This window comes from Xiphophorus hellerii, chromosome 20, assembly GCF_003331165.1.
Source record: "Xiphophorus hellerii strain 12219 chromosome 20, Xiphophorus_hellerii-4.1, whole genome shotgun sequence".
Taxonomy (NCBI): Eukaryota; Metazoa; Chordata; class Actinopteri; order Cyprinodontiformes; family Poeciliidae; genus Xiphophorus; species Xiphophorus hellerii.
Window position 1 is genome coordinate 22,404,217 of NC_045691.1, and position 25,572 is coordinate 22,429,788.

At 39.2% G+C, this 25,572-nt stretch overlaps 2 protein-coding genes across 9 annotated transcripts in view; both read right to left on the reverse strand.

The window, feature by feature from the left end:
* Window positions 1-2,158, reverse strand: part of cpne5b (copine Vb) — a 119,852-nt gene extending 117,694 nt beyond the window's left edge. Inside the window, exons 1-2 of one of the 3 annotated variants that reach the window (XM_032549559.1) lie at window positions 1,985-2,148; window positions 1,553-1,828 (exon numbers count right to left, since the gene is read on the reverse strand). In XM_032549559.1, the coding sequence (XP_032405450.1) occupies window positions 1,553-1,828; window positions 1,985-1,995 (287 nt within the window). In that variant the 5' untranslated portion in view covers window positions 1,996-2,148. Of the gene's footprint in view, window positions 1-1,552; window positions 1,829-1,984 lie in introns of all 3 variants that reach the window. The other 2 variants (XM_032549560.1, XM_032549563.1) reach the window with 2 other exon arrangements.
* A 14,667-nt stretch (window positions 2,159-16,825) lies between these two features.
* kif21b (kinesin family member 21B) overlaps window positions 16,826-25,572 on the reverse strand; it is a 70,770-nt gene continuing 62,023 nt past the window's right edge. For all 6 annotated transcript variants that reach the window (XM_032549514.1, XM_032549512.1, XM_032549516.1 and 3 more), the window contains one exon: window positions 16,826-23,754. Coding sequence is in view for 2 of the 6 variants with exons in the window: in XM_032549516.1 (XP_032405407.1) it covers window positions 23,706-23,754 (49 nt within the window). In the remaining 4 variants the exon portion in view is untranslated. The remainder of the gene's footprint in view (window positions 23,755-25,572) is intronic.

The following is a 25,572-nucleotide window of genomic DNA, read 5'->3' on the forward strand; positions in this document are numbered from 1 at the left end:
GATGTGAGCCCAGTCAGATTAAGTTGGCATGCTGGGAAAGTTCAAATCCCTAACTTATGTCAGAATCTATCAGGTGCTCAAGATGGCATTTCGCTACCCATCCGTTCTCCATTTAAACTAACTGCTTACTAAAGATTTCCATTTGCAACATAATTGTTGTTCATTCAGCAAATTTCTTGAAAAGGTCCGTATTTTCCTTTTTTCAGTTCTGAGCAGAGAGATGTTGAAGCAAGCTTCTCTGAAGGTCAGAGAGCCCATCAATAATGCACTCACAGCTTGTTATAACTCAAACTCACTCAGCTCCAATGGCTCACCAACCAAAAACCCAGCATCAAAGAGCAGAAACATATGTGTGCATGCGTGTAGGCGTGTGTGCGTGTGTGCGTGCGTGCGCGCATGCATGCTGGAGTATTTAAGGGAGGAATACTGTCAGCCCTAACATAAAAAACGCTTTCTGTTAGGAAGGGGAGTGACTGTCCGTATTAGGATGGCAGACATTCTTTTTTTTTTTTTTTTTTTTCATAAATTATTTCTGAAAATGAAATACTGTAGAATTACAGAACAGGAAGCAAGCTTGAGGCCAGGGACATGGGCACAGTGTGAATGTGATGCAAAGCTTTGAAAATTTAAGTCCCTTTTTTTAAAGAATGCAGCAGGGGAAGGGTTGAGGCTTTCAGAGGTCGGTTGGTGCTGAAAACAGCCAGTTACTGTACAAACCTGCACATGAGAGAGGCTTTAGGATGCAATGAGGCTATTGATTTTTCATTAAAAGCTAATAATAATAATAATAATAATAATAATAATAATAATGCATTATTTTAAAAGAGCTGACCCAAGATTTTAAGGACCTAATCAGAGCTTAATTTGAGTAGCCCACTTCAAGTCTTCTATGCATGATGTGTAGTGGCTGCTCTCGTTTAGGTGAATGGCTCTCTAACCAGGACTTGGCATGAAGAAGGGGCCACAGGTCAAATGGCAGTGATAAGTAAATAGGTACATAAGCAGGGATATGAAAAAAAAACAAGAACGTATATCATCCAGAACAAATAAGCCATATTTCAGGGTTAAATATAAATCAGACACTAATTTGCACCATTTGCTGGGTCCCATTTTCAAAGAAACAATAAAGAACACTTCTTCAGGGACAAACAAAAGTTAGTTTTTGTTTCCAAAGTCTTTCTGCGATATAAAAAAAAGAGCTTTTGGCAAATAAGCAATAAAATTTTCAGGCAGAAATGACAGGTAACTTCTCCTAACTCATCCCCTCACCTCTAATGCCCTGGACAGAGAGCCACACTAAACCCACAGCAAGTGTGAGGAGTTAAGCCCATTGAAGGGCCACTGCTGTCCACCGAAACACCCCCACGTCCACGCAGGCACAAATCAAAACGAGCAACTTCGGAAGTTACATTCGCAACATTAGGCAGGATCGTTGTATCATCGTGGAATAAGCACATCTCACAGGAAGGGTGAGGCTCTCTCAGAACTTTCCCGGCACGCCGTCCCGATTCCCGAACTTTTCATTCACGCACGCAGCTTCGCGCCCACTCACCTGCAGGAGACGGTGATCTCCACTTTCGTGGCCGGAATGTTGCCGGTGATCGGGTCAAAGTCGTACACCGATGACATGTCCCCCAGCTTGTCCATAACGTCCCCCTCCATCATCTCCATGGCGAGAGCCCGCGCCGGCTCCGGTGTGATCCGAGAGGCGCACAGCCTGGCCCCAACGGAGCGCGTCGAGTCTCCCCTGCTGACTCCTGAGACCAGATCGGAGACCAGACGGCCTCCGGTCCGACCGGGTGAGGCAGCCACTTCACAGATGTTGAAGCTGGAGAGGATGGAGGGGAGTGAGCATTGAGTGAATGAAAAAGAAAATTAAAAAGCGCAAAAAAGAAAACTGTAGCGGACTTTGTTAACTCGCCAAACAGCGTGAATATCTGAATGCGGGGACAGTATCTGAGATTACTGTTGCGCCCTCACCGACCTGCTGCACATCGCATGGGGAGGTGGACCCGCTCTTTGATTTTCTCCTCAGTCTGTGCGCACAGCGGAGCGTGTGAGAAGAAAAGACCTGATAGCTGCACTTAAACCCATCCTCCTCCTCCCACATGGAATTACACTCAAGTGCTGCCAACCCAGCCCATGTACCCCGCTGCTGCTGCTGCTGCTGCTGTCACCCTAGAGAAGATGAGCTATAAGGGAGTAATGACAAATTAATTACGATGTGATGTGTTATATTGCAGGTGCTCTGCTTTCTTGCAAGGTGTAGCATTTCTTTAATAAAGAAAAATCCACTGAAGCTTCACTTAAAACATAGTTTTGCCCCAGTTGTAGTCGCAGACACTTTATGTGAAACGGCAAAATCATAAATGGATGAATGAGATACACTTTTTTTTTTATCTCAAATAATTACATCCTAATCCCACTCTTCGAAAGTTAAAATAAAACTCTGCGGCACTGATATTAATGAATATAGTAGAACGGAATCACATTGTAGATGCTGTCATGCTTTATATGTCATTTTCAATGTTTGAAATGCCACTGTTGTGGCATTTCAGCACCACAGCAGTGGAACAGCTCCATGAGCAGAGGGGAAATAAAAACAAGCTGGGGAATTATTTCCTTACGGAGTTAAAAACGGTACATTGCACCATTTTTATTTTCTAAATGATACTGCATTTTACTTCCAGTTGTTTCATTTGTACATTTTTGTGAACAAATGCAATTATCTGCTTATAATTGTTTTTGATATTGGCAAGCTGGGTCACTGAGGCAAAACTGAGGCGGCGCCATTAATGTTGTAGAGGACATTTCTCAAAAATGCATTGGTCATTTGCATTCAGACGATTAATCATGAAAAACATTTTGAAAACCTTGCTACACATAACGGTTATGCAAAACAAATTAAAGGTAAATTCAAGAAATAGGCATACTTTTACTTGTTAAACAAAATATATCAAAATTTGTATTATATCTTAGGGAAAAGGTTTGCGACCTAATAGCTAGTTATTTGGGCTGAAATCATTTCAGTGAGTTGCTTCTTGTAGCCATCTACCAGTTTCTCAAATCCATCTTAGGGAAGTTTCAGCCACTCCTTACTTTCAGATCTCTGAGAGGTTGGTAACATCTACAGCCCGGTTCAAGTAACCCCCCACACCATCTCAATGAGATGAAATCCAGGTTTTGATTCAGCTCAGAACTGTCCATTTCCCTATTCTCAGCAAACATCCCGAGTTCGTTTAAGTTCAAGTCACGGCGGCAGCAGCTCAGCAGAGAAGCCCATGCTTTCACCCACCGAGTGACTTGAGCTTTAGCTCCTCCTGGGGAGTCCCAAGGAACATGGTCCATCCGGTGTGTTCTGTCTCTCACTCAATTTTCCCCCTCATTCATGAACAAGACCCCAAGAAACTGCTCCCCTTAGGCCCTACCAGAATAACACACTCTACCTTGTTTTGGCTCAAGATTATGGTCACTAATTTGGTGGTACTAATTTTCATTTTGACCGCTTCGCATGTGGCTGCAAACTTTCATGCTATTTAAAGACCAAATATTTCCTCTTTGCACACATCTTTAAAAAAAATGAAGCCTCAGTAGTCGCTTTCTGATTTTATAGCCATGGTCTTTCAAATCAGCAGTTATGTTTTATAATACAGCACAGAAAATGTTAAAATGACTTTTTCTTGGTTATTATAGTTTGCATATATTATTGAATTCCCAGATATTGCTTGAAAATAAACAGATAAACAGAAAATAAACAGTCCTGGGGGTCTTATTTTTTCATAACTCCACGGCTCCTATTAAACTTTACTTTCAAGCATATTGATTAGAATATAAGAGAATAAAATGTACATAAATTGTTACAAAGATGTAATCAACAAAAATTTAAGGCTGCTTATTATTGCATGATTGCACTCTATTTAAGCAAGACGCCAGCAGTTCAGGCTTTAGGCTGCCTAATTTTAAAAATCAAGACTAATCACCAGGAGTAAATCACGTCCAGATTTAAAAGCCTGATGTATCTGTGAAACATGTTTTACATAATGTGCTAAACTTACTCAATTTTCCCACCTGCAGAGAAGGAAACCATATTGTCACTTTTGAATAACAGCTATTCCCAACTGTGTTGGTGTCTGTCTTCTTCTAACCCGCCACCTCACTGTTTATCTCACTTGTTGTGACACTGCTCATCCCTCTCTGTCTCTTCTCATGAATAAACAAAGGATTCACACACAAATGCACAGTAACACTTGTGGTCATGAATAAACCACTTACCAGCTGTTTGCCATAGATTACTGGACTGCATCTGGAAACAAATCACTTTGCAACAACTTGGAAAGCTGCAGGGTTTTTTTTGTCTTTTTTTTATGTTCGGATGCATCACATTTTTCTGTCATTGCACCTTTTGCTTTATACTTTTTTTTCAGTTTTTATTTTCTTCCTCTTTTTCACACATATCTCTCACACACACAGGGGGAGACACAAACAGGCATAAAGCACTTCACCGCCTTTCATAAAAGGCTGCTGAGGCACACAGCTCTTTTTCCTGCGTAGAGCACCTAACGTCTGGATTCTGGAAATCAATTTACACCAGCACAGGATGCTTCTGCCCACACAGCCCTCCAGCTCTGCATCAGAAGCGCACACGCACACAGCCACACAAGGGGTGTGCGCAATCATTCTTTCAGAAGCACGCAGAGCTGTGCACACATAAAACCAAATTATTTTCTCATATGTCACTGAACGACCCATAAACAGAGATAAAGAGGCACACACATCCACAAACGCACACACACACACAAATGTCTCTTTCCCCCTCTCTTCTGGGTGATTCATGTATTTTGAGGGTTGGCTGTTCGGTGTGGGTGAGCATGTTATTGCAGATGTTCCACAGAGTGGGCTGGCGGGAGCAGAGTTGGGGGGGAGGGGAGATGTTGAAAAAGGATGAACAAGGCATGTCCAACATCCATACTGTCTTGTAGAGCAGGAAATTTAAATAGTGTTTAGGAACTTAAACTCAGTGTTTAAAATTACATTATCTGTCTGGTACAGATCCACAGGGTGCGCTGATGAGAGCAGGAACAAACAATAGTAACTGTTTTGACCCATGACCACCGAATATTTCTCAATTACAGTTTCTTGCAAAAGTACTCACATCCCTTGAAATTGTCAAAAATCTTTCTTGTTACAACAACAAGCTTCTTCTATGTATGTTTGGATTTTGTTTGATAGAATGGCAGAACGTAGCACAAAACTGAGGAATGGACAACAAATCCATCCACTGTACATGAGGTTTTCTTGTATGCGGTTTTTGTAGAACAAATGTATTTATACTGAGATCAAATTACACTAAGGTGAATTCTATTCACAAACTAGCTGAAAAGGCAGTTATTTATACTTAATTTTATTTGTCCACAACATACTGTACTATTCAATATTGCAGTTTTAGAAAGAACAAAAAGTCATATTCCAACCTTCACAAGTAAATACTACTTGATGTTGCTCTCTATCATATGAAAGTCGACATGAATTATTATGTGATTACGATTTGTTGTGTTGTAAATTGTCATTGATTGTCATAAAAAGCACTAATAAACAGAATATCTTATTATTTTTATTTAGTTAAAAAGATGTTTAACAAATGAGTGACTGCAACTCTTTGTCATCAGCTTCAGCTGAAAATACATTCAGAACTCAGTCAAATAGAAAACAGCTTTTTAATTAACGGCTGACATTTGAAAATAATGAAGGCAAAATGATTAGCAATCATTAACACCAGTAACCTTGGTGCATTGATTCAGTCAGTCACAGTTTCCAAACCGGGCAGCACGGCAGTCTGGTCTGGTGTGGTAAAAAAAAAAAAAAAACTTAGAAAAGACTTTTTACTTTTAATGATTTACTGTTTTTAGTCAAATTTTCAACAGAAAGCACGTCCAAAGCAGATGTCAGTTTAAATGCTGCTGTCATCCGACAGCAGTGGACCAGGTCGTGGTCAACACGTTGCTCAGCTGGTGACATTAATAACACCATAGAGGATTCAAATGTATCCTCTGCTGCTTCCCAGTCCTTTTCTCTCCGGCTTCCTGCAGTTTTCTCAGCACTAATTATAGTGTTTATTCTGACTTGCGTCATGCCATCCAAAAATATTGCCTTTCTTGCAGCAATTATGCAAAAATAAACAAATGTCCTGTCAAGTAAACATCTGATTGCAATTTTCTTTTTTATGAGTGTAGTTTCAAAAAGTTATATACTGTATCTCATAGGTCTAGTTATGCTTTGACATCCCATCTTAAAGCTTCGCTTGGCTGTTAATTAAAGTAACTGGATTTCCAGCTGTCCTGAGACGAACGTGTTTTTTCTCACCAAATTTGACATCAGCAAGTCATTTGAGTGCCAAAAGCAGTTGCATTGCTGCTATTTGGTGTCGTGATTTTGTCATGAGTTAAACAAATTCAGCTTTGCGATAGACAAAAAGTTCCATCTTTGTGATAGAATTAATTATTGGCTCCCTTTTGTTAATGAGTGCAGAACCTTATAACCAGCGAACATAATTTCAGAGCACAGTATTATTGACGGACAAATGTTAACAGAGACTTTTAAAGATCTTTAATCACATTTAGAGAGCGACACCTGAGTGTCTGAAAATTCTGTAATAAGCCCATAAAAATAACACATTTGATAAACTTAACATTAGCTTTAGCGAACCAGAACTGCATCATAAAACTTATAGAGAGCTCAGTGATTTTATCTGAACTTTAAAAGGAATGGCTTAATGGGACTGCTGATAGTGGTTAGATTTTTTTTTCTTTTTTTCTCAGAAGTCTTTACAGATCTTTATCTGAAGTGTTGCTACTAAAACTCTGATTTAAGAAAAGGGAAATGCAAAAGGATGAATACATCTAACCATGGATTCTCTTTTAATACTGCTAGGTTCTTAGATTAATTTTTAAATCCTTTTTCTTCCAGTTTCACACTAACTGAACCTGACTGGTGAATTTGTTTAGGATAAAGACATTCCAACAACAGTGGCTATAAAAATCACATTGGCAGTCAGAAACCCTTTTATGAAATAAAACATTCTTCAAAAAGAAAATCTTGTGTGATTAACAAAACAAAGTAGAATGATTGGAAATCTCTTTATCAGAAAGCTTTATTGGAATTTTTTTAGGGGAGGCACTTTCAAGTACATATGAAAAAATGGCTAGCATTGTGGGCCCTGACCTGAACCCTGCTGAAAATGTCATGTGTGATAGTAATGCAACCAAAGAAATGAGAGAAGCAAATCCATGACTGATAGGAGAATGGTCAAACATCCAAGCAGAGTTATACCAGAATCCTGTTGACGGCAACAAAGACTGAGTGGTTTGTCTGCAATTTGTTTAATATTGTCAAATATTTCTGGTCATGTCAATATATATTTGAGCCTGTGTGTATATTTTTAATCCTGTTTGGAATAGAGAAGAGCCACGAAAAAATTCAACCCTAACAAGCCCATTCTTGCTATTAAATATTTTCAGAGCAATGTTTTGTTAAACCAGTCAAATAATGAAGGAATAAATGCATAAAAGGCTCCAAATCAATTCAACTTCCATGCTGATAAAGAGAGTATGTAAGCTTCTGACCTGCACTGTATGTTTCTCTCTGAACGATGCAAGTATGTTTCTCAGCTGTGCCCTGTAGAGAAGGAAGAGGTTTGAAAAATTCAGTTCAAAGGGCCACATGTTCCCTCCCAGAGAGTAATCCTGCTCTGTGAGCCAGTGGTTTAATCCAGAATCAAACCCCATCCTCATCAGGTGGCAAACATCACAAAGGAACCTTTTATGAATGACTCCTTTGACTCTAGCAAGCAAACACACACATGCTGCCCCCGTGGTGAACCTGTGGCTCAGTGATTGGCTCAGGTGCCAAAGCGTCCTGCGGGTGCAACAGGGATTCAAACACTCTGCTGCGTTAAAGCTGCAATCAAACTGAAAATGACCAGATCTGCTCATGAGCTCATTCACATTAAAAAAAACCAAACCAAATCAGATAGTCAGAGGCTGGTACATTCAAAGCAGCTGCTTATGCAAAATCTTGAATAAAGTGCAGCATCGTTGGGGAAAGTTAGCATGTTGCCTGGACACTCTGGTTCTTGGCGTTTCTCCAGCCAAGCATGTCTGGTGAAAGTTTACTTTTCAACAAATTGGTGCGAGTTCTGTCTGAGTGTAAACGGAGGAATGTGAAATAGACTGGCTGGTGTATGAAATACTCACACACTACGACCCCATAAGGGACTTTTTAAAACATCCAAAGGAAGCACTCAGCTTTGGCTCAGGGTTGATGGAATAATTTAACTCCATATATATTTATTCAGCATTAGCCTGAAAGCATTTTTTTTTTTTGAACTATGCCTTTTATTAGCACCAGCAAGAAATGTAGCCAAATGACTAAAGAATGAGTCCTATTTAACATTGGTAAAATGTATTTAATAAACCTTGTGTGAAAGTACGGCAAAATTGCGTTATTAAGGCTTTGATCTAAATCTTGAGAGCTCCAATTGTATGATTAAAATTACACCTACATTATGAAGCTTTGATGGAATAGATCCCGACTTAAATGAGGAAATTCTCATTTGGTTTGTTAATCACAGGAAACAAGATGAAACAGCCAGACTTCTCCTTGATGTTTCCACTAATGGCTCGTATCAGTCAATAATATTATTTAGAAGAGAAAGATAGCTTAAAAGAAAATGTTTCCAAACTTAGATGGTAATACAAATGTTCTTTGAGTCGACATTATATGATGATTTCAGTTGATAAAGGGATCCTAGCATGACGCACTTTGAATGATACATGAATGCATGTTATTTGGGCCGACCAAGATGTTTCTTTGTTACAGTCCACTTCCTTAATCCTGAGCTCTGGCTGAACAGAGAGGAATATGACAATGACTTCAGCCTCTTATCTCCTCACATGAAAGCTAATCCTCTTCCAAAAAGCCACAAAAATACCAAATTTGAAGTCAACACTCCTTGAATCCTTTTACTTAAAGACTTGTCTTTTTTTACTTAAGCACTTTATTGTCTAGATAGTGAATTGCGGAGTCGTTCATACCACTCGAAATTTTGTCAGGATACAAACATAAACCTTAAAGCCGCAGTAGATAACTTTAACTAAAATATGTTTTATACATATTTGATAAAACTGTCATCACAGTATATGGTCAGAAATAACCAATCAGAGGCAAGAGGAAGGACTTAGCGCTGTCAGTCACACTGTCAATGTTAGTCATAGACCCACTGACCAACATATAAGTGACCTGGGGGTGACAGTCAAGGGGTTCTTTTCACTTAACAACTAAGGTTTACATTGTGTTAGTCTATCACTTGAAACCCAAACAGAATAAACCGAAGCTACTTGTTGTTGTTGTTGAAAAGTTGAAGTGGTGTGAATAATTTCAACAAGGCACAGTACATGCTCCAGTTTCCACAGCATGATCAATTCATGACATGTTATTTACACAAACCAAGTTGAGGTGAAACTTGACTGCTACTTTGATGCAACTGTTGAAGGAAGCTGGTTGTCATTTTGAAAAGATGCACATGAAAGCACGACGTAATTGGTTTGGACAGGTGGAGCATTTACAAGCTGGATTTATTCAAATTAAAAATGAAATAAAATAGTCATCGCATGTCGTCGTGCTGATAAAAAAGGTTGAATGTCTAGATAAGGAGCCTAGCAGGTAGGTAATGTTTCACAGTACTTTTATGGCAAAGGATCAAAGGTCCAATTCTGTGTTCCCTGTCACATCCGCCTTTACACCTCCAAGGTATTTCTGCCTGGAAGAGGGTGTAAATCACAGCGAGGTGAGTGTGTGTCCTGAAAAGTCTTTGTCTGGCTGGATTCTTAAAGCTGCCTTCCTAACACCTGTGCACCTTCATTTTAAAGCATTCCAGAGTGCGTGGGTGCTTCCTGTTTACCAGCATGGTGGAGCTCGCCTTCTACCCCGCTGTGGCGCTGATCTACTTCTTTGGAGTGATGAAAGCCTCGAAGGAGGACAAGGTGGAGCTGAATGACGGGGCGTCGATGAACGTGTTCTGCCTGTTTGTGTTGGCGCAGCCCTTGTGTCTGGTGTTTGGAGGATACACCGGCATGGCCACCTACCTCCTCACAGCTTTGGTGTCCTACAACTTCCTGCCCTGGAGAGAGACAACAAAGAGGGAAGTGAAAAAGAAGAAGAAATGAGCACAAGAGAAGAAGAGATGCAGAACAGATTGCATGTGGAAGAATACATGAACGAGAACAAATGTAATTTGGCTGAGCACTTCAGTGCCGTTTGCTTCTATTGATAATAGTTTAGACTTTTAATTTTCTCCCATGTATTCTGGGGCAACAGCCAAGGAATTATGTCCAGTTGCTTTTGACACAAATGCTTTGAAGAGATTCTCTTTATGTAATGTATTGAAACCTCTATTAAACCTCTTGGGGGTTTAGAGTGGATAGGAGGCGAGATGTGATGCAACAGTAGGCTGCAGCTGACACGGTGTTGCGTTTACAAAGTGTCAAAGATGGATGCTGATCCTTCTCTCTTATCTTTCATGAATCCTTTTTGCTTTGACAGCTGTACTACAAATGTATTTGGGGGCCTTGGTAAATAAATGCTGGACATAAACGTTAATGAAAGGCTACAAACCTCATGAATTTTCACAGATGTGAATAATTGTTCTGCTCATTTGTGAACTGTTTTTTCACAATATGTTGAAATAAACAAAAACTTAACGGCCGTGGGAGATACAGAGGTCTACTCATCATCAATATGAATTTCATGTTAATTTTGTCATTTTAAACCCTTTTTTTTTATAGGCCGATATAACAACATACAACAGGTATTTGCATTTATTTACAGTTTTTCTTAATTCTTTATATTGAGTCTCAGCATGATACAACCATCACTATGCTTGACAGCTGGTGCAGCATTCCTTAATAAGCCTCACATTTACTACTATAATCATACTATTTGTCATTGGGACCAAATTACTCAAATTAATCTTTGTTTTGTCGCATCATAAAACTTTTTTTAGATGTTTGGATTGTCTCCGCTAATTTCGGTGGACAAAGGAGGTTTTGGGAAGAGCTCTGCCCTCAACACCATTGAAAACTCATGCTCTGTGAATAAAAGCTAGGTCTCATTAGAAAAAAAAAAAGCATTTTAAATCCATTTCTAATCAAAATAGTTGTCAAATATCCCATATTATTAGAATTATCCCACTGCTCATTGATGCCATCAAAAAAAAAATCAGATTGTTATTTATTCCAACACAAGCTGGAATTTATCCATATTTTTGAGGCTCTATGTAAATGGGGTAATTCAAATGTCAGATAAGAAATTACTTACATTTTCAGTGTAAGAGTAGAATTTAAAATCTTTGTAATGCTTGCATGCAAAACTTCTGCTTTCTTTCAGATATACTCAGTTCTCCATCAAATCTGTGTTTGCCCGCTCAGATTTTATGCTTCTTGCACACATATTTTCTCCTTCTGCTTGCTTTCCTCTCTTTGTGCAAAAAAAAAATTAGACTATATGTACATTAAAGAAAATCCAAAATAACTTCAAGCAATTCTTGTTTATAAAAAATTATGGATGTTAGTTGCAATGCAATCACTCAACCAGAAAAAATGTGAGTGAATGTATACATCTGACTGAAACAGCTTGCTTGGTTTGGCCATCTGATTATGATTCATTCTTGTAGGTTTCCTAAATTCAAAAGATTGTGAAAATGAATAGCTTCAGAGAATTACAGTGCATGTGTGAATATAATCAGTATACATAGCAGACAAACCTTTGAGTTAAAATGAATTTGTTGGGACTGATTGGTCGCTCATTGTAATTAAAGCATCTTGGGGCAACAAATTGACCAAACACGACACAGTAAGTTGCTGGCTTTGAGTTGCTGTGAGTCTTGCGACTTTTGCACGGTCTCATCTCTAAAACTAAACTAAACTAATTCAACAACTAAAAATAAACACTAATTCTTCTGCTTTTGACTGTTGTATTAGTTAAGTCTGCAATGACTCAGTGCCACTAATTATCATTTTTACTTCAGGAAACTTCTCCTAAAGTGACAGATGGCTCATTTGATCAAATATTTAACATATTCCACACACTGTCAGGAAAAAAAATTTATTATTCTCAAAGACACAAAAAAAAAACAACATGTGGGGTTTTTAAATTATCCTCCTGTGTTCATGAATGACAGTGTAACCCTCTGATGTGGTTAAGTCTGGTAACACAGAGAGGGTTGTGTGTGCAAACCCAGACTCAAAGAGCGAGTGCATAATGAGATTAAACTGCTATTTGCTCTGTAGTCATTTTGTTCAGAAGTTGTACAGATGCTTGCTGAGGCTCAGTAGGAGGTTGTTTTTTTTTTTTTTGAGGCATTGTTTATTATTTTGCTCCGTATTGAAATCCTCTGTGAATTCAAGTCATACAGTCAGGATGTAAACGAGTTATTTCTCTCAGAAGGATGCTAATTTGTTTGCCTAATAAAGTTAGGTTTATTATTTAAAATAAAGGTGATGGCTTTAAGCATCAGTGACTCCAGATTTATTGCAGTTGCTTTCACAAATATTTACACCTTTTGTACACAATCTGTTACATATTAAGAAAAATGGTGCTTTTAAGCAAGATTCACAATTTTTGAGATGTAGTAGGAGTTGCACATATGTCAGTATGGTGTGACATGCAGTCAACAAAGTGATAACAATAAAGAGAGCATGCCATAAAGTCTTAAAATTTAGTTTCAGACAAAGAGAAAATGGTACATATTGTATACCCTAGAGATTCGTCATCCTTCTCTTGCTGAAGGATGACGAATCTTCATTCTACTATACACCATGACAGAGTTTCAGCTAATAGCTCTTGTGCAAAGGTACTATTTTTATGCCTGTCAAATTGTGCCACCATTGACATTTATTACTGATGCAACTTAAGAAATGGGAACAAATTATGTATTGTTGTGACAGCCTCATAGAAACAAAATGACTAAAGACAATTTAAACAGAATCTGCTTGCAAAGTTGTGATTTATGTGCAGAAAAAACAGAAAGCTTTTTTTAGAAAATAGTACAGACAATAAGGAGAAGTCATTAAAGCTTCACATGAAAATAATTATGGGTTTTAGTCAGTTGGACTGATGTAATATCAAGTTAACTGTATGCATTACCTAATTTAACCTTTTAAAATATGTTAGAATGCCAACTTAAGAGAGAGAAAACCTAAAAATAATCCATTCTCTTTGCTTGGGAAAATGTGTCTAGCTCGCCTACGTAGATTGTTAAATCAGCTTAATAAAAATGTAAAATCTTAAATTAACCCTCTGCAGCTATTTTTGTTAAATCCAATATAGCCGACAGACAAAAAAGCATGCCAACCGACCCTGTCCCTCCTTCTACTGTAGACGACTCTTGCAGGTAAAAAAAATATTGTGACATCAGATAACACCTAAAGAACAATACTACTGATGTATTTTTCAAATGACAACTTTGTATTTGGAGAAAATTACAATTGATCACCTAAAAAAAAAAAAAAAAATTATATATTTTTTTTTTACAAAAATTCTTTCCTACCTTTTTTATGCCTTAATAAAATAAAAAAAATAGTAAAAAAAAATCCTGACACAAAGGATCATAATTTATGCATAAAAAGGTTAAATCAACTTACTAAAAATGTAATAATCTTAAGTTAAATCAACAAAAAAAAAACATACAATTTTAAGCTACAATCAACTTAATTCAAAGAAGCACAACAGCCTGAACACACCATCTGCAATGTCAAACATGGTAGTGGCTGCAGCATGCTGTGGGGAGACTTTTCTTCAGCAGGGACATGGAAGCTGCTCAGAGTGGATAGAAAGAAGGAAAGTGGACTGTGGACAGGAGTCAAAGCTTGTCAAATACCTGAAATGCAGCAATGGCGCAGGGGAAGAGTGTACGATGTACGGATGCCTCGGTTTTCAACACTGCCATGACAGGTTCAAGTCCCGGCCTGACGCTTGTATTTCCTCTCTCACAACCCACTTTCCTGTCAATTCATTGTCAAGTAAAGTCCTCTGGGGCAACAAAAATCCTAAAACAAAATACCTATTTGTGCAAGTCTAGACCTAATTCCACTTAAGAATATGTGCCAAGACTTTAAAGTTGATTTTGAGGGAATGCTCTCTATTTTTGCAAAGTCAAATTGGTAAAAACAGCACATCAATAGTAAACAGACAAAAACCAGCTTGGTAAATGCTGTATAGCTGCCCAATTTGTGTATGCAAAGTTCTGACCTATGTGGAAAAATGACCTAAAAAACAGTTACAGAAATACTGATGTAAAAATGAACAGGAAGAATGATGGATGTGTTTTTTTCCTCTGCGCTAAGAGTAAAGATTTTTGAAGTTACAAGGTGATTGGCATTGTCTGTCAGACACTGATGGATCAGCTTGCACACACAGGGTTAGTGGAACGCCGTGTGTGTGTGTGTGGGTGTGTGCGGGGGTGTGCGTGGGTGTGCGTGTGTGTGTGTGAGAGAGACAGATTCATTCAAGTGAATTTTCAGAAGTTTGTTTTTTGGAGAAAGCGGTCGGAGCACATGCAGCTGGGATGTGACTGGCTCTGTGCATGGCTGTTTGTTTGTCACAGGCATCTTCAGATGGGTTTTGCCTCCTCTGAGACGTTAATGGCCATCGTATATCACAGTGCTTGCGTCTCCCATTGTGGTTGAGACAGGCGCAGCCTGACACAAGTTAATGATCAGAGTTTGCAAAGGAAATGAAGATTGATGGGATTTGAGTCTGTATTGCTGCCCCTGAAATAGAAGGAAAAGCACCAGGATGAGAAATAACTCCTATATATACATGACATGTTTCATGGTGGGTTTGTCTGCTTATTCGAAGTGATATACAAAATAAACACAATTTTATGTTATTAGCGGCTTTCATATCAAGTTATGTAAAACACAGCTAGGTAATTACTATAAAATAAACCACTTAATCTGATTATAAAGAAATTTATCTCCATCATAAAAATGGCATTACGTATTTCTTTTTTTTCATAGTTAAAATATTAAATCTTTTACATTAATTATTGGAACACAAAAATCTAGCTTAAAGTCTTCTTGAAAAAAAATACAGAGCAAAACTGAAATGTTTTCATAAATGTAACCATCCATCCATCCATCCATCCATCTTCTTCCGCTTATCCGAGGTCGGGTCGCGGGGGTAGCAGCTTCAGAAGGGAGGCCCAGACTTCCCTCTCCCCAGCCACTTCTTCTAGCTCCTCCGGGGGAATCCCGAGGCGTTCCCAGGCCAGCCGAGAGACATAGTCCCTCCAGCGTGTCCTGGGTCTTCCCCGGGGCCTCCTCCCGGTGGGACGTGCCCGGAACACCTCACCAGGGAGGTGTCCAGGAGGCATCCTGACCAGATGCCCGAGCCACCTCAACTGGCTCCTCTCGATGTGAAGGAGCAGCGGCTCTACTCTGAGTCCCTCCCGGATGACTGAGCTTCTCACCCTATCTCTAAGGGAGAGCCCAGCCACCCTACGGAGAAAACCCATTTCGGCCGCTTGTATCCGCGATCTCGTTCTTTCGGTCATGACCCAAAGCTCATGACCATAGATGAGGGTGGGAACGTAGATCGACCGGTAAATCGAGAGCTTCGCTTTTTGGCTCAGCTCTCTCTTCACCACGACGGACCGGTACAGCGCCCGCTTGACAGCAGACGCTGCGCCAATCCGCCTGTCGATCTCCCGCTCCCTTCTTCCCCCATTCGTGAACAAGATCCCGAGATACTTAAACTCCTCCACTTGGGGCAGGACACCCCCCCTGACCCGGAGAAGGCACTCTACCCTTTTCCGGCTCAAGACCATGGCCTCGGATTTGGAGGCACTGATCCTCATCCCGGCCGCTTCACACTCGGCTGCGAACCGCTCCAGCGAGAGCTGCAGATCACGATCTGATGAAGCCAAAAGGACCACATCGTCTGCAAAAAGCAGAGATGAGATCCTAAGGCCACCAAATCGGATCCCCTCAACACCTTGGCTGCGCCTAGAAATTCTGTCCATGAAAGTGATGAACAGAATCGGTGACAAAGGGCAGCCCTGGCGGAGTCCAACTCTCACCGGAAACGAGCCCGACTTACTGCCGGCAATGCGGACCAGACTCTGACACCGGTCATACAGGGACCTGACAGCCCGTATCAAAGGGCCCGGTACCCCATACTCCCGGAGAACCCCCCACAGGGCTCCCCGAGGGACACGGTCGAACGCCTTCTCCAAGTCCACAAAACACATGTAGACTGGTTGGGCGAACTCCCATGCACCCTCCAGGACCCTGCCGAGGGTGTAGAGCTGGTCCAGCGTTCCACGACCAGGACGAAAACCACACTGCTCTTCCTGAATCCGAGGTTCGACTATCCGACGGACCCTCCTCTCCAGGACCCCTGAATAGACCTTGCCAGGGAGGCTTAAGAGTGTGACCCCTCTATAATTGGAGCACACCCTCCGGTCCCCCTTTTTGAACAGGGGGACCACCACCCCAGTCTGCCAATCCAGGGGAACTGCCCCCGATGTCCATGCGACATTGCAGAGTCGCGTCAACCAACACAACCCTACAAATGTAACCATACCCTTTCAATTTTCTTTAATTGTTTTCATGCTATTTACATTGTTCCTAGTTTTATCCTATAGACGTAATTTTGGTAAAACATCCGACTTTACTTATGTTGGACACTATAAAGCTATACAATACCTGGTTACAAAAAGCAAGAAAAATATATTCAACATGCAAAATTTAAATGTCCCAAAAACCAGAAATTGGTTTGAACTCATTTATTGGATTCTTCATTAAATATTTATTTACATTATTCACAAATAATTGTACATGGCTTCATTACATGCATATTTATCACATATAAAAACTGTACACACATTTACACTACCGAGGGCTCAGTGCGTGCAACAGAAGACACACCTTGCCTCTGAACCTACATTTTTATCCTAAGTGTACATATTTCACATACCGTATATTGTCAGATATTGTGTTAGCATGACACGAGATCCTGGAGGAAATCTACTGAAGCAGCTGTAAGAGAAGATGCGTGTTGAAGTGTGACAGAGTAGCCAAGTGCTCTCTCGATCAAGAGCCTCACATGATGGTGTGTAAACGCCATTCCATCCCCTCAGCAGCCCAAGGCAAAGTCGCAGCCCTTTTCTGCCAGGAAGATAGAGTAAGCAGAAGTACTTACCGGCTTAAAACAGAACTGAAGGACAATCCACAATCCCAAAAAGCACATCAAACTCAGATTCATAAGGTTTGGTGGATGATTGTCAAAGTCCTTAATACACTTTGTTTTTTACAGGCAGTCGGGAGAATTGGCTGAGGCACAACGCCAAACTTTGTGAAGCTTCAATTTTGTGAAACATTAGATCTTTCTATAACATACAAACACTGGCTACTCATATCACATTGTTTTGTATTATTTGTTAGAATATGTCTGGAAGGTTGTATACTATAAATCTTAAAATTAAAATAACTATATCAATAACAACTCTGTAAGGCAATACTCTAAAAACATAATTGCCTATTTCATCTGGAAATGGGTAATATTAAAGGGATAGTTGGTTTTTGCCAAGTGGGTTTGTTGTTTAGTGGTAGTTGAGTAGTCAGTATATTGCCTTTAGTAGACAACAGTGAGATTAATCTTAGCCTTGAAAACCAGGCTGAAGTTATCATGAGAGAATCAAGCTAACACTACCAATAGCAGGCACATTCAAAAGCAGCATTCTGCCATATAAATAGTACTCAAGCTTTGTGGGACTTTTTTTTTTACCTAACAGGGTAGTCCTGATTTTTTACTCATCAGCAAAAGCTCTTTTACTTCTTGTAGAAACATATCATTGTGAGCTTGTTGGAAAATGAGTCGTGAGTAAGTCAGAATGTAGAATGAGCTGATGTTAGCAATTTCCAATAAATAAATTGAAAACGTTAAAATCACTGGACACAGCATCACACAGGATTATCTTATCAGAGAAAAAAAAGCTTCCTACAATTTCACAGAAGGCCAGCGTTGAGTTTGGTAGAACGTTTCCAGGCAGGCAACTTTCATATTACTATGCGAGGTTACATTGTGGATTTGTAGGTTGTCTTAATCAGCTAGATCCGCAGCAACTTGCCAGTCCACTAGGGTCACTGTATATGGAGCTTTTAGTTTTTGTGTCAGTAACACAGGCCATGATCAGCTGAAAAAAACGGCACCATACTTAGGTTTCTGTGAAGTTGTAGACAAAACATTGTTTCACATTTATATGAAAATTTTCAGTTTAAGTTGTTTAGAATAGCTGAGGTCAGCTAAAACAGTACATCTACTGTACATAGCTTGTTAGTCATACAACACTCAGGATTTACATAATTTTTCTACAAGCTCATGGAGTTATGATATGTAAAGGAGCCATTAGTGATGATAACTCTACAGTACCTCACTTCTACACTCTGGAATTAATCATAATGGATGTTGCTAACGTTAGCACTATTTTTTTAACCTTAGATCTGTGTTGCTATGGAAACTGAAGCAGCTAAATGTTTCTCCAAACAAAACCCACACTTTCCCAGTTTATTCTTAAAACTTTACTAACGGGTACAATGTCTTCTTAAGACCAAAATTTCAGACGCAAAAGATTTATCTATATTTTAGATATTTAGATATTTTAGGTCCCACTAAAAGACCTAAAATATCCCACTAAAAGATTTAGTGGGATATTTTAAACAACTCCAGCTCAGTCAGCATAACAATGAAAACAGCAATGTAAACAAGTTTTACACGCAAAAGTGTACTCATAACAAATATGCCATCTAAAGTAGAAATATTGGTTTTTGACATTTCAGACAATGAAAGAAATACATCTTTACTGAGCCTGTGCAGCATTTAGCTTGATTTCCCCCATGAAAATGTCTCACTTTTTCTCCAAACTGTGTCAATCATTCAACCCAACCCTACCTTAAAACAAATTAAATATCCCTTTCAGAAGTATTCTGTTTTGGTGGTATCTGTCCAAACCTTTAAACATAAGTTTTCCGTGCTATTATTAGAAAATGACTGTGCTTCTCCAGACAGTGGAGTTCGTCATGTGTACTGACAATAAATCAGGAAACTGAGGTTTACACTGAGCTGGGGGCGACCAGTGTTGGGAATTTAAACAAATAAATGCATGCTGCGTTCAAAGCCGCCTACTACTTACTTCTGACTCATTTTTTAAGACTTGTTGCAGTATGCTCTGGGAGGCTTAACCTGTAAAAGGTTCCAGCAAGTATCTCTTAATGTTTTTCAAATTTGGATAAATTTGCATGATCTACCAAGGATGAAATTTTATTTGACAGTTAGATAAATTACATTACAATGTTTCTTTCAATTCAATTCCCAAGCTTTTTTCTTCTTTTTTCTTTTTGACCAGACATTTAAGCACTTTGCTTTGCGGTTTGCAGCTAGTGAGGTAGACTGTTCCACTGCATACTGATGGTTTTTTCCTTCATTCCTATATTTTAAAATATTTCCAGCATTCTTGAGAAGTTGCCTATTTTGTATTGCCTGAATCAGAATGCAACTCTTAGCAAGATTAGCATACATTCCTGATTGCGTAGTAGACAGTTTAACATGTGGTTTGTGGTCATTACTGACAACTGAACTTGAATATCAAGACACAACTAAGAAAAAGAAGATAAAGTCTCATGTGCATCTATAAAGTTGTGTTATGCCCTAAAATGGGATTAAAAAGCTAATCTGAAAGCAAGGACTACCTTTTATTTCCTTTTTCCATCACGTAATATTTCCTAGAACTAATATGATTACTTACTTCTAAACCTACAGTAGATTTAAACAGGTGTGCTTTTTTTTTAGGACAATGTCTGCATTTTTTAATAAGGTAAGATAAAAACATGGCTTCATCTACATCTAGAAAACAGGGTGTAAAGTGTTTGCAGCAAGTTTGTTTTCCAAAGTGCTCGTAAATCCTAAATTGCAGAGATCAATCTGAGACCAACTGATCTGAAAGAAGTCAGTTGAACTCAAATTCATTGCTACAATGCTTAAAAAAAAATCATATGGTACAATTATTTACACATCAAGTAATGGGGTGGTGCTGAATAGTTTGAAGTGTCAGAGCTTGGGGTCAACAGAAAACAGTAAAAGGTGCATCTCAATAGCTTAGAATATCTTCAAAAAGCTTTTTTTGCAACAATTTTTAAAAGTAAAACTCTTGATATATCGTTCTGTGAATCTGTTATGAACTTTGCTTTACAGCCATGTTGAAGCTGCACTTATCTCTGTTGCTTGTTGATCTTTTCTTCTTTTTTCTTTTTACTCAATCCTCCATTACTGATGCAGCACTCTGTAAACAGCCAGTTCCTTTAAAAATGACCTGTTAGGGCTTAAGGTCCTTACTGAGGCTGTCCATGACTGTCTGCTGGACAACTCTCAAATATGCAGTCATATGACCATAACGGTTTTAAATTAATCATTTTTTAAATTGTTGGCTTTAAAATAAAAATGTCTAATTTTCGGACAAGGTTTTTTTTATTTTTCATTTTCAGGTCACTTTCAGTTAAGATCTCTGTTCAAATAGTTCTGCACCAAAGTATATTAATGGGTGAAAAAAGTGTGGGAGAAAAAAATCCACACCACATTCAAAAGATTGAGGCAAGTGTACAATCAACAAAATTAATAGATAAACCCGTAACAAAGCCATAGAGTACACAAGTTTCACCTTTCAATAATATTTAAATCTATTCAGATGCACCACGTAAACTCTTTGCATGGTCTGAGTAACTCTTATACTTGGCATGCTGTTCAGAGTCCAGGAAAAATAACCATGTCAATGGTAATAAATAATCACTTAGATCAGCAACATACAGACAATTAAGTCCCCCACTGAACAGCAATGTTTGCAGAGGTTAAATCAACCAATCAGCACAACTGACATTACAAACCCTTTAGCAAATGTACAAGCAATGGGCAACAGATTATCTAAAGCCGTGGAACTACAAAGCCTCTAAAAAGAACAAGCAGAAGTCTAAAAGAGCAAGAAAAAGAAAGAGATAACCTTGTATATTCACTACTATCACTCTGAGCCTGGTGTGATGGTGAGCAGGGTCAGTTAGGCTAATTAGCACAGAGAAATGCAGTGAAGGGCTCAACAGCTTCATGGTCAAGGTTTCCTACTCTTTTGCTCTGTGGAAGTTCATTACCCTGCTAATGACCACATTATGTACCAGTCACTCCAGCTTTACAGGACAGCTACTTACATATTTTACATACTGTACACATTTTAAAGATGTCATTATGGTAAAAAAAAAAAAACAACAACAAAAAAACAAACAATATACATCAGTGCACATTTTCAAGGCATTCAGTTTTGGCCAGTTTGGGAAGGTGCCGTGTAAAACTGGCACAGTACATAGATAAGAAGTAAAGGGCATCAAATGGAAACATGAAACATGGAAAATGAGTATTTCACAAAGTGGTATGAAACACTGACAGTACCATTTCTGTTCAAAATAATAATATTCTCACAAACAAGGCATTTGGTTGGTAGAAAAAGCTAGTTCACAGGGTCACATTATGACTAAAGTTTGAAATAATCCTTCCACATATACCTGAGTTTCTAATCATAACAAAATATTATTCAAGACAACGCTTTATTAGAATAATCATGTTTTATCCCCTAAGCAGAACACTACAACCAAGAAAATTGCTTTTCGCAAGTTTAAGCAGCTTCAGATTCATGTTGGACACATGAAGCAGCAGCAGGACGTTTAACAGGAAACTTGTTTTTTTTCTACTTTCTTCTCCTCCTCTGAACTCAGTTTTCTGATCCAAGCATCACTCGTAAGTTAACTACGTACTGTTCGACTCTGGGTCTTCTGCGAGGAAAAGTGCACCAAATGAGCAAAACATGGTTTTTCAAAACAGATATTGCTAAGCAGAACATGACCAGCAGACATAAACTGTTTTTTTGTTATTTTTTTATCAAGCCGTAAGACATCTGAGTGGCAGGAAGCTTGAAGTTTGTCCCAGCTTCTTTTTTTCTTTTTTTTTTTGATGGGGTGTTAAGCAAAAGGTAGGATATAATGGAATTATGTGGAGCTATTTTCAGTATTAGAAGGTGTCAGGCAACCAAAAGGCAATGGAGGCGACTTTTAGAGCATGCTGCAGCGCCTAGGAGTGTATGTCTCTGTGTTATTATGGAGACTCTAAATCAACACAGTGAAAGATGCCAAGACGCATCAAACAAGATGGATAGCCGAAACATCCTCTCAGACTGTTTATTTATCCGTGGCATGTGCATATGTGCGTGTTGCCCACACGCCTAATCTGCCACATAAACAGATTTGTACATCAGTGCACAGGCGCAGGAAGTTTATTCCTGCTTGAAAGTGTAGCAGCTAAATGGTGGGTGGAAGAAAACTGGGAATCAAAAAAAAAAAAAAAGAGGGGAAAGAAAAGAATCCCTCTCAGTGATGACCTACTTTCACACAAGAAATCTTGCCTGAAAAGCAGCTGGAAGAGCCGAGCTCTAATTAAATTGGCTTCTGGGAGAAGTTTAGAAGCTGGAAAAAGGTGGACTCCAAAGTAAGGTCAGTGTGAAGCGCAACCTTAAAAAGGAAAGAGACAGAAAGTGTTGGAGTGGGCGCTTGAATGATAAATGGCAAAAACGGCACCCGTGCTGCAGGTTGACAGCATTACAATCCAACATTTTGGCCGCAGTGCAATACCTGCCACACATCTCCGTGAGGAGTGCTCATGTTGTCAGCAAACTGCACGTCTTTTTCTTACTTTGGCTGCAGTTAGCCTTTTCCAGAACGAATAATGAGATTCAGTCAGGTCCTGCTGGACCGACGCTACCTCCATATCTGTTCTGCAACCAGTCGGTGTGATTGCCAGGGGGCCCACACAGGACACATCCATACAGCGATAGTGATTAAATGAATGACTTAGAGACATAAAGCACCAAGTGTTTCCACACAAAGACCTGTAAAAATGTTATTTTTTTTCTAGCCATCTCAGGTCAGAGTTTAAAACGAGTGAGGTAGAAAAACAATAAATTAGAAATTATAATAACAAAAACACAAACATGATAAACAACCAGTCATACAGCTGCTAAAACTGGATACCAATTAGTGGTAGTCTGTAATTTTCCAGTGACATTTGAGCAGTAGTCCACTGATCCACTGCCATGACCATTTAACACGATTATTCAATGTGCTCAGTATCTAAGCAGCCACAATGTTTTTGAGACAATCCCTAATACTGCAGTCCAGCAGATACATGAGCAGATTCATCTCTCACTGCCTGAAACCTTGGTGAAAGAAGAGAAGGACACTTTCATTTAGTACCAGGCTGCAGGTGGTTGTTTTCATGTCAGGTGAGAAATTGTTTGCTTGGCGGATGCTTCACCAGGCTGACAACATTTATCTCCAAGTAGCACCACAGCAGAATGGCACTTTGAAAGTTGGCAGTAAAATAAAAAAAAGAAAAGAAAAATTCTGAAAGGCATATTTTTTGACTTCCCGGTCCTCCATTTTTCTGCATGATCCACACCTTGATTGCCTTGGAAACTGCGACTGAGGCGTCACATCGTGTCGCTGGAAGCGGCTGCTGTTGCAGCAAGATGGCTGACAGAGGATACACAGTCACTTTGCTTCTCACCTCTTCCTCCACACCTTTGACAGCCAGATCTTCACTGTCTTGTCGCTGGGGAGGAAGAGAGAGAGGAGGGACGATGAGCAAAGTAATAAAAGCAAGGAGAGCACAACAAATGGAGGAAAAATAACAGAAGATAAATCAGGCAGTCCTGCCTTCCACAACAACTGGTGTGCATCGGACAAATTAGAAAGACGCATATCTCAAAGTGCACTTCACTAACGTACATGCTCACACACATAATTAAAAAAACATTTTTCACAAAGGCAGTGACTCTTCACTGAAAAGCTAGCCTGCATCGTCATGAAAACTCAAACAACAGAGCATAGTATCATTCTCACATACACGACCACCATCTTCTCGTAACTCAGATAAAGTCTGTCATTAGTTCTTTTGGAGAAGTTTGAACTCAGTAACACAATGAACTTCAAGAGAGAACAGTTCATCCATGTCATAATTAAATGCCCTCTACATGGCAGTGAATGCAAACTTTAACTGAAAAACTTGAAATCAAACTTTAGCTAATTTGCAAAAATATATGCCTCTCTGTTCACTTTAAACCAAACAATATGGACTTTTGGTTTATAACTGGATTCTGTCCAGTTCTCCTCATGCAAGAACCTTCTGCTGGTCTGCATCTGAAAGTTTCTCCAAAACGGCAACAAAGATGCCGCCCTATGTTTGACAGTTCTATCAGCTAGCATGTGGGAGCAGAAGGGGAACATTAACTTCCAGATTAACTGAAAACCTGGGCTGCTGTCACCCTGGATTTGTCCAGGAAGCTTTGTTCGATTTTGCAACTTTCATAAGTTCATTTAGTTTGGTTCCCTTTCACACTGCAGTGTTCAAACCAGATCCAGCACCTGGACATCATGCCGTTACAACAGCTGCTCATTGGGGCGCAAACACAAAACTTTGTCTGATGCGAGCAGCAGGTGAGGCAGTGAGGTATTGAGAATGTTGCTCTGTGTATGAGAGATCAATGCAGCAGCAGTAAAAAAAAAAAAAAAAAAGACCGTGGGGAGTGAGAGACTACAGCGTGCTGCTGGGGTTACATAGATGATGAGTGCACTGTTCCCCATCTCCTTGGCCGCAGTGCCTGCATGGCGCCCTGTACAAGTCTGCAAGGGTCCAATTCATGAAATGTTATTAACAACCACAAGCAACTCAAATTTTTGTGACTGCATATGCCATGTGAACACAAATCTATCCAAGAGGAAAGGGGAAAATGGTAGGAGTGATTGATTCCAGCAATATTTTGATCTGCTGCCTTTAAATTTCTACCCGACACCAACTCATTACTTTGCTAAAAGTCGAGTATGAAACAGAATGATACATACACAGCATATAAACAATTATTCGTGTACATGCAACTGGCATGTGCATAAAGATTTGACTCTTTAAAGGTTCAGTGATGCCCATCACCATGAGGGCCACTGGCACTAAAACATGGCAAAACAACACCGATAAGCAGAGCTTTCAGAGGCACTATGATTCAAAAATAAAATTGTGCCAAGTGGTGTCCAGTTGACTCCATTTATTGTATTGAAATTTATAGTAACTAATACTAATAGCAAAGAGTTCAGATTTCTTTATTCTCACTGTATTTATTTAGTTTGTTCTTATTTTAATCAATCTTTTTTTATTATTATTGAAATGAAGTATGTATTTAACTACAACTGCAATTTGATAATATTGCAGTTCACAGAAATATGTATCTGGTTTTGATTATCTGTTTTGCCTGTTAAATTGTAAATTAAATTTTTAGAGTCAAAGTTTGGAGCATGATCAGACCCATCAATAGTATCAACATTTCTATAAAGAAAATATGTCAAAGTCTTATTACTGCCTGATCACGCAAAACTTTCC